Below are 13165 nucleotides of genomic sequence, written 5' to 3'. Positions count from 1 at the left end.
TTTGAAGAGGGGTGGGTGTGTAGTGGGAGTTGGGCAGCCAGGAGACAGACTTGCCTAACCAAAACCAAGTACCCTAGGACTAAATTATCCCTGTGTTTGCCTGCCTCAGTGACACCAGCACTGTGACTAGGGTCATCTTGCTCCAGTATAGCCAGGCTCCAGTGTGACTGGTGCCCACTGTGACCTGGCATTGCTCTGTCCCACTGTGGTTGGGTAAGCCCGTGGTGAACCTAAACAATGGTGGGAAGCAGCCACACCCATGAATGTCAAGGCCACAGAGAGGAGCAAGAAGTGGGTGCGTGGTAGTGGGAGACAGTAGGGTCCTTTTGAGGTCGTGCTCTGAGGCCAAGAAAGGAGGAGGGTCACACGAGGCAAGTGGATTGCAGAGATGAAGGGGCCTTGGGCGGATGAGGCATCCTGTACTAGGGCTCAGTGGTTAAGAGCACCTGCTGCTTTTGCAGAGGACCCAGGTTTGGTTTCAAGTACCAATAAAAAGCAGCCCATAATCACCTATATCATCAGTTATAGGAGATGCAATGCTTTCTCCTCACCTCCACAGACACCAGCCATACATGTAATACACACACACACACACACACACACACACACACATATATATATATATAATTAAAATAAATAAATCTATTTTTTAAAAGATACTTACTCTGCATGAAGGCCTCCACACAGACCACTAGGCAGACAATGGTTGGTACCTCGGCACACACCTACACACATGCAGTCCAGCACACACCTACACACATGCAGTCCAGCACACACCTACACACATGCAGTCCAGCACACACCTACACACATGCAGTCCAGCACACAATCTCACAGGCATACAGGCCTACAGGCAGACATTCATAGACAAGCTGGAAAGGGTGAAGGCTAAAGCCTTTACCTCTGACCTCAAAGCATATTTATCAAGAGTCACACAAAAATGACATTCTGTCCAGGACAGTTAGAGAAGAGATGACATCATTATTTGCTTCTGGGTTCCCCAGGCATCCTATGTCAGTCATTTTGTACTGTCATAGACCCCGATGTCTAACATTAGCCACCTCAGCCCGGGCTGGGTATCTAGATCAGTGCCAGGTTGTCGACACATAACCTGGTCCTTAGAGCCCTCTGTTTAGGCAGATGTCACAGAGGGTGGGGATATAAGCAGAGATTCTGGGGAGGAGGCCTAGGACACATGAAGAACGATGCGTGAACAGACAGGGTGCAACTTTATTAGTGAGGGACCCTCGGAGAAACCATTTTACAAATGGGAAACGGGGGGAAAAAAAAGAACCCAGCCCAGATCACAGCTGAGGGTGAAAGCCAGCTTTGTCTGCCCTCTGCCTGCTGAGACGGAGAACATCTCAGAGTGTGGCAGGAGAGGCCACCTGGGTTCTGTTTGGCCATCTGCTCTCTCTCCTAATGTTCCCTCTCTCCTTCCACAGGACAGGCAGCCAGGGGCGGCTATGGCAAACTGCCCCAAAGAGCAGTACTGGGACTCCTTAACCAAAACCTGCATCTCCTGCGTCTCCTGCAGCCAGAGGAGCCAGCGCAGCTGTACAGACTTGTGCAGTGAGTTCTGAGCCATTCCCTCGCCTGCCCCAGAACCCCTCTGGCCCATCTGCAGCCAGGTGGAGGACAGGGATGGAGGGATGAGATGTGCCATGTGGTCTCTTTCCATTCAGCCTTTCAACTGTTTATACACGTCCATTCTTCCCTGCCTTGTGCCCTGGGAAACTGCCTACTCCCCTGCCTGAAAGCATTTCCCATTCTTCCCTTCGCTTCTTTTCATTCAGCCTTCAGTGTCTCTTAGCGTTCCTGGAGGATTTCTCTGACACAAAGGAGGAATTAGTCCTCATCACGTAACCCTTCATCTCTATCTCCTTAAAATTTTTCTTCAAGTTTATTCTTTGGTCATTCAGTCAGTAAATACAATATCTCTCCCCCTGCCTCCTCCTTTTCTGACAGCTCTACTGTGGGTCTCAAGCTAGTCTTGAACTTGAGATCTTCCTGCATCAGCCTCCTGAGTACTGGGATTACAGGCACGTAGCCCCTCCCCAGCTCTATTGTTGCTTTGAAACATTTTATTGTGGAAATTATCAAACACATAAATATGGGGATAGGCGAGCACAGCATATCCACCTGTACAGCTTCAGAAATTGTTAAAACTCTGCCTTTTCCTTTCCAATCTCGTTTTTTTCCACTCAAGTATTTTTCAAATATTTACTGATTATCACTCGGTCTTAAAACTTAGTCTCTCTCTCTCTCTCTCTCTCTCTCTCTCTCTCTCTCTCTCTCTCTGTGTGTGTGTGTGTGAAGATATTTTTGGTAGTTAGTTCTCTCCTTCCACCATGTGGGTCCTGGGGACCAAACTAGATATCCACTGAACAATCTTGTCCACACTGGTGGGCAAGGTATATAAATATTTAAAATATTTAAAGAAATCTATAACTCTGTTAGTCTTAAAGGGAGAAAGCTCGTGATTTGGGGGGAGGGTCTCAATCAATGTCCCTTGGCTCTTTATTTCTGGGTATGTGGTGAAGGCAGTTTATTGAGAAGCAAGTGGGTAGTATCTCCCCTTCCCGAGTGTACCTCCTCCAAGTAGGCTATGTCCTGCCTTTCTGGCTGTGCAGCTGTGACTGGATCCACTCACCCAGGAGATTAGCTTCCCTTCATCTGTTCTGCCCAGCATCATTACCTGTGGAGGCTGCTGTGGTTCCCACATGTTGCCAATATATCACCACGGACTTTCCTAGCTCCCCTCCCCAGCTCTCCAGGGAAGGTTCTGGCATTTTCTCTTCTATTCCTTCCACTAACCCGAAGTGTGTTTCCCCTTCAGGAGATCTGAAAATGCAAATAAACAATTTATATGACCATGTAATAATATAGATATTTATTTTAAAAGATACGTTGAGGGGACTAGAGAGATGGCACAGCAGTTTAGAGCATTTGCTAATTTGCAGAGGACCCAGTCCTGTTCCTAGCACCCACACGGTGGCTCACAACCATCCCTAGGAGTCTCACACCCACTTCTGAACTCCACAGGCACAGAGCACTCGTGTGATGCAATGCATACATGCAGGCAAATCACCAGGCACATAAAATAAATAAATCTAAAAGATTTTAAATATATGGAAACTAAGAATGTGTTTCCACCACATTTGGAAACTAAGAAGTATGAGAAACTTATGGGTCATAGAAGAAACAACAACAATAAGAAACCGGATGCATCTTCAGCTAGGTACAAGAAGATACATATAAATATAGATATAAATATCCAAATGCGAATCATCCGGCTAGAGAGCACCCAGAGGGCCCAGCTGACCTGGAACTGCTGTTTTCACACTGAACCATATAGGGTCGGTTTGCTTCGTTCCGTCACTTTGACATAGTTCTTCGTCAGACCCTAAGCTCCTGGAAGTCTCTAACACCCAGTAGCATTGTTCTTTGCATCTCCCAGAGTTCCTCAGTTGCCGCAGAGAGCATGGCAAGTACTACGACCATCTCCTGGGGGTCTGCATGAGCTGCAACTCCACCTGCACGCAGCACCCTCTGCAGTGTGCACACTTCTGTGAGAAAAAGGCCAGAAGCCAGATGAACTTCCAGCCTGAGCTCAGGAGACCACAGGCCGGGGAAGTGGAAGCCAGGCTAGGCAGCTCAGGAAGGCACCAAGGAGCAGAACACGGAGGCTTGCAGACAGGATCAGGTAAGCAGCCAGAGGTCAGTGCCTACGGTATCCAAGGATCAGGATGGGGAGGAGGCCAGGCAGCAGGCTGCAATAACGAGTGTCTTAGGTTCAAGAGGCCCAGGCTGGCGAATAGCCAGAAGCCAGGGAGGTCACTCCAGGGTAGGAAAATTATTGAGACGAAAATTTCAGAAGTCTTCGGGCATTTTGACGCACATACATGATGTATACTGCTCAAATCTGACACCCCAGGCACTGAACCAAGTCTTTGTAATGAAAATATTCCAAATCTCTTCAGATTTGCCCCTTGATTCTGTGCAGTGCTGGGGCTGGACCCTGAGCCTCATGGTGGTATGGTCAAGCGGCCAGCTGCTGAGCTAGGCACACATCCCTCTAGCGTCTGAGACACCCAATACATTGGTGTGGCCTAACCAGCCTCCCAGGATTGTCCCTTTCTACCTAGCCGCTCTGAGCTTCTCATTTCATGAGATCAAACAGGGCCCAGCCCAGAGCAAAGTTGAAGAGAAGGATTCCGTAGGGCCTGGTATAGGCGGCAGACTTTTTTTTTGGTAAATGAAATAATTAATCAGAGGGAAATTATGAAAACTCAGATCAACCTTCATGATGAAAGTTGTTGACATTCATTGGTCTGAGAGGTGGTGCCCCAAGACCCAGAGGCACAGCTTCTGAACCTGCAGAGGAATGCAAATTGCGTGGTTTGGGGACTGGCATAGCTAAGGGTACAGAAGGAAGAGCGGAGGGTATTGTCAGGGGCAGAACAAGGAAGTGAACTGCTTTTCGACATGATCTGTTTCTTGGAATGGCTGAGTGAAAGATAGGTCAGTTGCTTTTCTCTAACCCTCCAGGGGATTAGCTGCTTTATGGAAATTCCAGGCTGGCAGATCTGGGGCCTTGGGCTTCTTTTAGGGCGTTGCTTCTGTGTGAGTGGCAAGGGGGGAAATTTCCTTTAATCCCAGACTCTTTACATGTGAGGGATGTAGGTGCTGTTTTCTATCTGGCTACTATCTGGTTGGGGGGAGCATCATCTGGGGGCTCTCAAGTCTGGAGTGACCCTAAAAGAAGCATTGTCTTTACTTCATCTTGTGTGGTGGAGCAGAGGAAGGCAATAATGCTGCCTAGGAGAAACTGGGGAAAAAGTTGAAAAGACAGGATAAACTCTAAGTATGAGGATGTTAAGGAGGAAGGGGTGAGCGGAGAGGGGCCAGGATGGGCAGGAGCCAGGAGCTCACCCAGAGGAGGCTTGTTCCTGAGTTTTCTGTGTGGGGTCTTGAAGCAGTTTTGATCTGTTGGTGAAGAAAGAGCATTGTCCCTGGAGGAGCTGAAGGGTGTATAGAGGGTCTGGATGTAGGCTGTCCGCAAGCTGCAGAGACAGGGGGGTTGGCTGATGGAAAGAACCCCCTGTTTCTGCTGTCCTCCTTGTAGTCCCTGGAAGAATGCCGAGTTGGAAGGTCCTCTCTGCTCTTGTTTATGTAGGTGTCGAGACAGGATTAGAGTTTCATGGGGAAATGAAGGGGAATGGTGAGGTGGAAAGGCTAAGAGGAGAGGTACCTGTTCAGCTACTGGACAAGCACACAGAGACATTTGTCCTGCAGCCCCCAAAGAGCCATGCTTTATAGGAAAAACAGGGAATGGAGTCAAGAATGGTTACTCGGTGTAGCATTCCCTCCGCAGGGCACTTTGGAAGAGTGTCCCAGGGACATGGCAGTGAACGGCTGCAAGTTGACTAGGAAAACAAAGGTTATTTTAATTAATTGGTTCATTTTGAGCTAGGCAAAAGTTCTGGTGTTGAGGGGACACTGGTAAGGTGAGGCAGGTTCTAGGAACCACCAGGCCGCAGAAGGGTCAGGTTTGAATGGGGACAGATCGTTAAGGATTTGATAGGATTTTCCTAGAGTAAGGAAAACAGGTTGTCCTCCTGTTCCCAGCAGTATTAGGAACAAGAAGAGGATTCAGACAGATGGGTAGTGGAGGATAGCGCCAGGAGGGCCGTCTGTGAGGAAGTGCTTCAGATAGCCTGTGGAGCAAAGGTGGGGGGGTGAGCTGCACTGGAGGTTGGAAGGAACTGACAGGAGTGGTCGCAGGGAGGTGAGGTCTGCCAGCACATATGGGGGGGGGGAGGCTGTGACGTCAGCTTGTTTCTGACTGGTAAGATGCCTTGAGCAGATGTTGGGGGGAGCGAGTTTTCTAACGTCTCGCTAGAAGATGAGAGTACAAGCCCTTTAGGAAATCCCTCCCTACTGTTCCAAGGGTCCCCCAGTATCTTTCTGGGTGAAGCGGAAGCCTGAGGGTGGGGCAGGGCAAGCTTGATTAGCAGTTAGAGACTAATGAAGACATACCCAAAAGAGGCACAGAGGAGAAAACCTCTACAAGATAAAGGGGAGACTTTGGAGCCCCCAAAACCAGTCTCTCCTCAAGAGCTAGGTTTTGGTTTTTAAGTTTTTGGAGGGTCTTTTTCTCCTAAGTTAGGGTCGGTCAATTTTGTTTTTGTTTTGTTTATGTTTTTGTTTTGTTTTGTGTGTTTGTTTTGTTTTTAAGCAGTGTACTTCTATCTAGTCCTGGCTTCCTAGAACTTGCTGTGTAGCTAGGCACACATCAAACTCGCAGCGATCCACCTGCCTCTGCTTCCCGAGTGCTGGGATTGAAGGTGTGTGCCACCATGATCAACAAGGATTGATTAGGACAGATTTGAACAAGGACAGGGTAGCTGATTGGCTCATAACTGTGGCCTCTCAATCTGGTTTTGAATCCATGTCATAGGGCCAGTCCATCAGCAGGGGGCCCCACTGAGAAAAACCATTAGGCCTTTGTTTTAAGCTACTAGGCTTTTGCCTCAGGTAAGGAAGACACTGGGCATCTTGGAAGTTCACCATCTTCACTACCTCGTCTCAGCCCCTCTCTCTGTCTGCCTACCAGGGGGTCTGGCTAACTCTAGTCTCTCATCCCTCCACTCTCAGAGGTCCCCCAATTGCTTAGGGACTTGGAGGCTCAGACTGTTTAACGGCTTGTGGGCTGGCAAAGGGGTGATGTAGAATGGAAGGCATTTAGAGCCCCTCAGAGGAGGGTCCATCCAAGGGACCACAGTGTTTAACATCTGGCAAGGCTCCGGAACATCAGAGTGGTGAGAATGTGTGTCCTTGGAGTGAGCTACGTGTGCACAGAGCATCCGCAGCACACCAGGAGTGAGACTGCTGGTGTATCATAATTCCCAGTGAGGGTCTAGCTAGAATAGTTGGGTAGATTTGCCCTCATTAGGGGAAGTGGAGAGGCCAAAGATCACTTGGTAGGCTCTGTCGTAAGGATCAGTGAGATCGATGATTTCCTGTTATCATCGTCCACTGTGTGGTATACACACATGGAGGAGACCACATTTAAGTTCAGAGGTCGGCCATTGGGTCTCCTCTAGTACAACTACGTGAGGAATGTTAAGAGGCAAAGTTAATGAGGAAAATGTCTCAAGGTCATGAGACAGCTTCGTTACTAAACAAAACATAAGCCGAAGGATACAGTATCTGTACAGTAAGCTGCTTGTTACATCAGACTCCAGTTTGTATAAGGAGTGAATGCCTGAAAACTAGGAGAACTGGGTTAAAATCAGCATCTAACTGACAACTTAACGAAGAAATAGAGCTGGGTGGGGGTGGTGCACGCCTTTAAATCCCAGCACTCAGGAGGCAGAAGCAGGTGAATCCTTGTGAGTTCGAGGCCAGCCTGGTCTACAAGAGCCAGTTCTAGAACAGCTAGGACTGTTACACAGGGAAACCCTGTCTCGAAAAAACTTAAAAAAAAAAAAGAAGAAGAAATAGAGTCCAGATTGTACACAATGTCTCATGAACACTACTACATGAGTATCCTGAGTCATTTCCGCAAACCTGTCGGTGGGAGGTACAGAATGTCCAGCACAGACTGGTCAGTCCATCGAGATAGGGCACAGATGAATGTCCCTGGGGGCCGGGTGAGGGAAGATGGGGAGGGAACATTAATGGGAGAGGGACAGGAAGTTTTTTATTGGAGACAGAAACAGTCTCAAATTAGGGGGTTGTGCAACATGGTTGTGAACGTAGTTAAAAAAGGAAATGTATACAATTCTCTTAGTGGTGAATGTGATGACTTACAGATTACTTCCCGGTACAAAGGTACTGACTCCCCTTTATCTTCTAGCCCCCCCCCCCCATCAAGGAACAGGAGAATTAAGGAAAGTCCAATACAAAAAGCACCTGGCACCCAGAATGGGCTGAGTTATCGCGGTGTTGCTATGCTTTCTCAGAGAGAAAACACTCCAGGCACTTAAGGAATCAATAAAGGGAAAACTGAGTAGTAGTGTGTGACTGATCCTGGCTAATGTACAGAAGGGAGCCGGCCCTGAACAGAACCCCCCCCCCCCAGCTTATATGGACTCAGGGCCCCAAGTCACACTTTGAATAAGTTATCCATTGTTCTGCAGAGACAGAATTCCAAGGTTTGATTGTTTGGACAGATGGGGAGATTTACAGTGTAAAGTATTGTCATAGTTACCTGAGACAGATCAGCCTGCTTTTCCTAGGCAGCTGGTCCTGATTAGAGGCACAGGATGAATTAGCATTGCTCCCCCGCCTTCCCCCCTTCCCTGCCTTCTAAACTGCCCGGAAGATGCAGTGTTCCGTTGTTAAACTTTACTTTTGTGGACTTAATGCTTTCTGAGCAAGTTTATTGATAACCCCTTTATAAGTTTATTACTTCCACTTCTTCCTTCAAGGGAGTGAGTGGCTCCCCGTACCCCCCTTTCCCTGGCACAGAGTATGTATGCCCTAGTGACTGCATTGCGGGACCCAGGGGATAGTTTGAGAGGAGCAATGAATGTCAGGAGCAGATAGCTTTGCCCTGGGACAAGGTCTTAGTCCCTCATTCAAAGCCCGAGGTTCAAGTCTTGAGCTGTAAAGTGTCCCATGCCCCCCACCCCCGCCACACCTGTGCCCGAGACTCCTTAGTCATCTCCCCTGGTCCTGATTTCAAGTCCACGCTCCCTGTGATGCTAGGAGAACTCATCCTCCTTGGACTGCCATCCTTGCAAACAAGAATGTGTGCATCCATCCCTGGGTCTGTCTACTTCCAAAGCACGTGGAGTAAACAGAACGGGCCAGCTCCAGAGAGGTCCAGCTTTAAGGCCTTGGAAAAATGTGCCATCTGTTTGGGGTGGGAGGGGCCAGTTCTCTCAATACTCAGCATAGCAGTGATATCTTGGGGCCAGGAAAGGAATCCTATGTCCTCACCGGCGATGAAGGCCTGGGGATGGCCATGTGTATTGCTTGGGCCTAATGAGGTAAAAAGAAAGCCCATGGTAGGGAGAACACTTAGTCCTGGGATGAGGGAGGGTATCAGTAGCTACAGGCCTGAATATAACACTTTTGTGAGAAGGGGAAACTGGGGAGCGGGTGCACCCCTTGAACTCATGCTCTCTCTTGAAGCATCCACAGGACTGAGGGTGAGCAGCGACCAGTTGGCCCTTGTCTACTGCACACTGGGGCTCTGCCTCTGTGCCATCTTCTGCTGTTTCTTGGTGGCATTGGCCTGCTTCCTCCGGCGTAGAGAGCCGCTTCCTAAGCAGTGTTCAGGGCCGCGTGTGTCCCAGGCAAAGTCTCCTCACTGTAAGTACAGAAAGCCAGGCCTCCTTCCCGGGCAAGCCCCAGCATACCTCTCCCCTTCCCTACCCACCACTACCCCTCCTTCCGAGTGGACAGGTTCTGAGCCCACGGGAGAGAACTGGGCATCCTGAAGCATCTCAGCGAAGTCAGGTTCAAGCAGCAGGGCCAGGAGAAAGGGTGGGTGTCAAGTTGCTAGCTTCAGCTTTGACGGGGGGCATCCAGGGGTGGGGGCTAGAAGATTTCTGGGTTCAGGGAGAAGTGAGCCCAGCCTTGACAGCCTGTTTGGGGGCACGCAGGACAAGAAGTCCTGGGGTGGCTGTAGAAACGCTGGGCTGCTGGACCAGGCAGTGTGGCACAGCCCTCGGTGCCCACGACACCCTCTCTGTCCCCTCAGGCCCCGCGACAGAGGCTTGCAGTGAGGTGGCCTTGCCACCCCAGCCTGTCGAGACATGTAGCTTCTGCTTCCCGGAGCGCAGGTCGCCTACACAGGAGAGCACTCGCACGCTCGGGACTCTCGGCTTAGCAGGAACCGCTGCCCCGCAGCCCTGTGCGCGTGCATCGGTTGGCGTCGTGCGCGTGCCCCTCGGAGATGCTGGTCCAGGAGCTTGACAGCCAGTGAAGAAGAAGACAATGAAGTGGATGGAGTGCAAGAGGAGGGGAGGGATGGGAAAGAGACAGGAGGAAGAAGACAGGAGATAGGCAGCCTGGCTGCATCCACCCACAATGAAGCAACCACCCGTAGCGCCCACATCCCCAGTACCACCTGTGCCACGGTTTCCCAGACTTTAGGCAGAGCAGTGAACCTGTACGCTCCTCTTTAGTGGAGAACGATGGAGAGCAGCAGGCACCTGGAGCATCACCCTCACAGTTCTTACAAAGAAGTGCCCTTCCCTAGGGCCTTAGGCAGATAACTGAGTGCAGTGTGTAGGTTTGTGAATAAAAGAATTTGTATGTGTGTGTGCAGATGCTGGACCGTGTTGTGTGCATGTGTATGTGAATGTGTGTCTGTATGAGTGGCAAGTATATGTGCATGCACATGCATGTGTGTGAATTTGGTGTATGCAGGTAGTGTGTCCACATGTGCATGTGACCAATGTGATGTACCCAGGAAGGTGAGAGACTCCAGGTGAACGTCAGACGTCTAAAAGGATGATGGGTTTTTCCTGGACCTCACCACGAGTATGTTCAATTGCACCCTTTTTTAATGAGCACCTATACACTTATCCTTTTAGCTGCATTTGAACCTCCAGGTGCATAAAGTGTTTTCCCAGCAAGCTTAAGTGTGAAACTGTACACAGTGAAATTTCATCCTCCCTACCCTGGTACTTGGCAGACCTACCCGCAAGGGCACCCCTGCCCTCACCATCCACAGCCCACAGGCTGTACAGGAGAAGGGTGCCCTTCACAGTATAACACTGATATACTCTGGTAACACAAGGTGGCTGCCACAGAGTTTGGAAGCCTGCAGTCAAGGGGTCTGCAGAATTGACTCTTCCTGAAGCTGCACACACCTGAGGTTGCACATACCTGAGGCTGTACATGCCCAAAGCTGCACATACCTGAGGCTGCACACACCTGAGGCTGCACATACCTGAGGCTGTACATGCCCAAAGCTGCACATACCTGAGGCTGAACACACCTGAGGCTGCACATACCTGAGGCTGCACACACCTGAGGCTGAACACACCTGAGGCTGCACATACCTGAGGCTGCACACACCTGAGGCTGAACACACCTGAGGCTGCACACACCTGAGGCTGCACATGTCTGAAGGTGCACATACCTGAGGCTGCACACACCTGAGGCTGCACATGTCTGAAGGTGCACATGCAAGGTTTGTCTTTGGTTTCTCCTTGCCATTCTACACTCTGCCTTCTCTCTCTCTCTCTCCACTCTCTCTGTTTATTCTCCCTTTTAGATCTCATGTTATGATCCACCTAATGGCTTCATTTTGACTTCTCTGTCAAAACTCCAAATAAGGCCACATTCAAAGCACTAAGGGTTGGGATTTCAACATGAGTTTTGGGGGACAAATTCAACCCACGACGGAGACCCTGTGAGACCATCACTGCTTTATCTTTGTTGACAAATTGGCATCTAACAAGTTTTTGTCTGAGGCGTGTCTCACCAATAGCACGCCCACCATGATCAACTTCTTACAACAGGGTTGCTGGGAAGCCCCTGGTCCCTGCTACAGACAGTCATGTGCTGACTGTGCGCTGAGGAACACACAGCACATGCTCAGAGACAGACGCCAGCGCTCAGCTTATCTGGGAGATGAACCTATTTCTAGTCTTTAAGATCTGTGGTTTTAAAATTCTGCTCATTCAAACCCAAGGGGCTGTGAGTGCAAAATGTTTCTGGGACTGAGGGCGAGAGGTGCCAGGACACAGGGTGCTGAGAGCCCAGTCTCAGCCTCAGTTGAAGACAATCTTGTTGAAGACAATCTTGAGAGTGTTTGGCCCACTTTTCAGTGGATCCTGTGTGTAATTTTGTTCCTTCTCTTTGTAAAGAAAGGGCTCTTTTGCCAACTTTATCTGTTTTGTTGGGTCAGCCTGAAGAATATAGCCTGATTCCACTTGCATGGCCCCTTACAAACTTTTTTATTAGTATATATTAACTGAATAAAACTGGCTTTGCTGCAGCTTTTACAAGCCTGTATACCATGTGCTTTGGTAGTCTCCCCAACCCCATAATCCTCTCATCTCCTACTGGTCTTTTCTCTACATAAATCAGTACCCACCTCATTTCATGTCTTTAAAAAAATGTCCAGATTCTGTAAATGTGAGAAAACCTGGTGTTTGTTTTTCTTAACTGTATTCTCTTCAACACGATTTCTCATTGCAGCCATTTTCTTGAAGATGATAAAGTTTTATAAAAGGTGATAAAATTTTATTCTTAATTTACAACCTCTTCATTTCTCGGTTTTTTTGGAACTTGTCCTGGAACTTACTTTGCAGACTAGGCTGGCCTCGAACTCACAGAGATCCGCCTACCTGTCTCCCGAGTGCTGGGATTAAAGGTGTGTACCACTCCCGCCCGGCTTCATTTCTCGATTTTCTTATCTGGATTTCTGGACCAGCCTCCCTCAGCCTTTTTGATGATACCTTTCTCCCCATCGTGGATGAGGGTTCCTGCAAAGGACCAGGTGTGCCAGACAGGGGTGTGCACCATCTGGTCTTCCTGTGGCTGCACCATAGGGCAGAAAGGGTCAGAGAAAGAACATCCTGGCCCTGAGAACAGAGCCAAGGAAGCACACCCTGCCCCTAACCAACTCAGGACTTGGAATCCAACCAATCCCTGAGAACGAAGTCCAACCAATCTATGTGCTTTCCCCAAGTTCAGGACTTGAGGTCCTACCAATCCCCATCCAGTGCCTGTTCAGTTGGGAGCTGCCTTTTTTCACCCTGGCAGAAGCAGCCACCCTCCTGAATTCCTCCCTCCCAGTGAGGTTTGTTATGCCCTGTGGCTGTGCTATTCCCTGGCTCCCAACTCCATCAAACAGAGATGCTTCAGCAACCTCACTGGGAAAAGCCTCCCCTGCTGGAGCAGAGTCCTTACATTTGCATTAGGGAAACCTTTCCTGGAGCAAGGGCCTGTGATACTCTGCGGGGGAGCAGTCCCTGCTGGAACAGAGCTGTTCCACTTGCGATGGGCTACCTTTCCCTTCAGGGCTCTAGGTTTCCCTGGCTTCCTAGAGCCCGGGTACCTGTCTACCAGAGCTGTAACACTCTGCCATAGAAGCTGCACCCTCACACACCACCATTCTGCCAACTCTGCACCAGCCTGCCAGAGGACAGTCCTATCGCCTCACCTGCTAGCTGACTCAGGGAGAACTGGT

At 49.5% G+C, this 13165-nt stretch overlaps 1 protein-coding gene across 1 annotated transcript; it reads left to right on the top strand.

The window, feature by feature from the left end:
* The first annotated feature begins 1450 nt into the window (after nucleotides 1–1450).
* On the top strand, nucleotides 1451–9933 carry Tnfrsf13b (TNF receptor superfamily member 13B). The gene is made up of 4 exons (XM_041664430.1): nucleotides 1451–1572; nucleotides 3461–3706; nucleotides 9148–9327; nucleotides 9719–9933. The coding sequence occupies exons 1-4, from the start codon at nucleotides 1467–1469 to the stop codon at nucleotides 9931–9933; spliced, it is 747 nt and encodes a 248-aa protein (XP_041520364.1). The 5' UTR covers nucleotides 1451–1466.
* Nucleotides 9934–13165: the final 3232 nt, after the last annotated feature.

The sequence above is a fragment of the Microtus oregoni genome, unplaced genomic scaffold (assembly GCF_018167655.1).
Source record: "Microtus oregoni isolate MIOR12 unplaced genomic scaffold, Mior012 000015F_ref0000493, whole genome shotgun sequence".
Classification (NCBI taxonomy): domain Eukaryota; kingdom Metazoa; phylum Chordata; class Mammalia; order Rodentia; family Cricetidae; genus Microtus; species Microtus oregoni.
This window is presented reverse-complemented; position numbering and strand designations above follow the sequence as displayed.

Excerpts from the sequence above, each read along its gene's own strand:
- Tnfrsf13b (XM_041664430.1), top strand. The coding sequence starts at position 1,467 with ATGGCAAACTGCCCCAAAGAGCAGTACTGGGACTCCTTAACCAAAACC. Across the intron at positions 1,573-3,460 it reads CAGCTGTACAGACTTGTGCA|AGTTCCTCAGTTGCCGCAGA; the intron begins GTGAGTTCTGAG and ends TGCATCTCCCAG. Across the intron at positions 3,707-9,147 it reads AGGCTTGCAGACAGGATCAG|CATCCACAGGACTGAGGGTG; the intron begins GTAAGCAGCCAG and ends TCTCTCTTGAAG.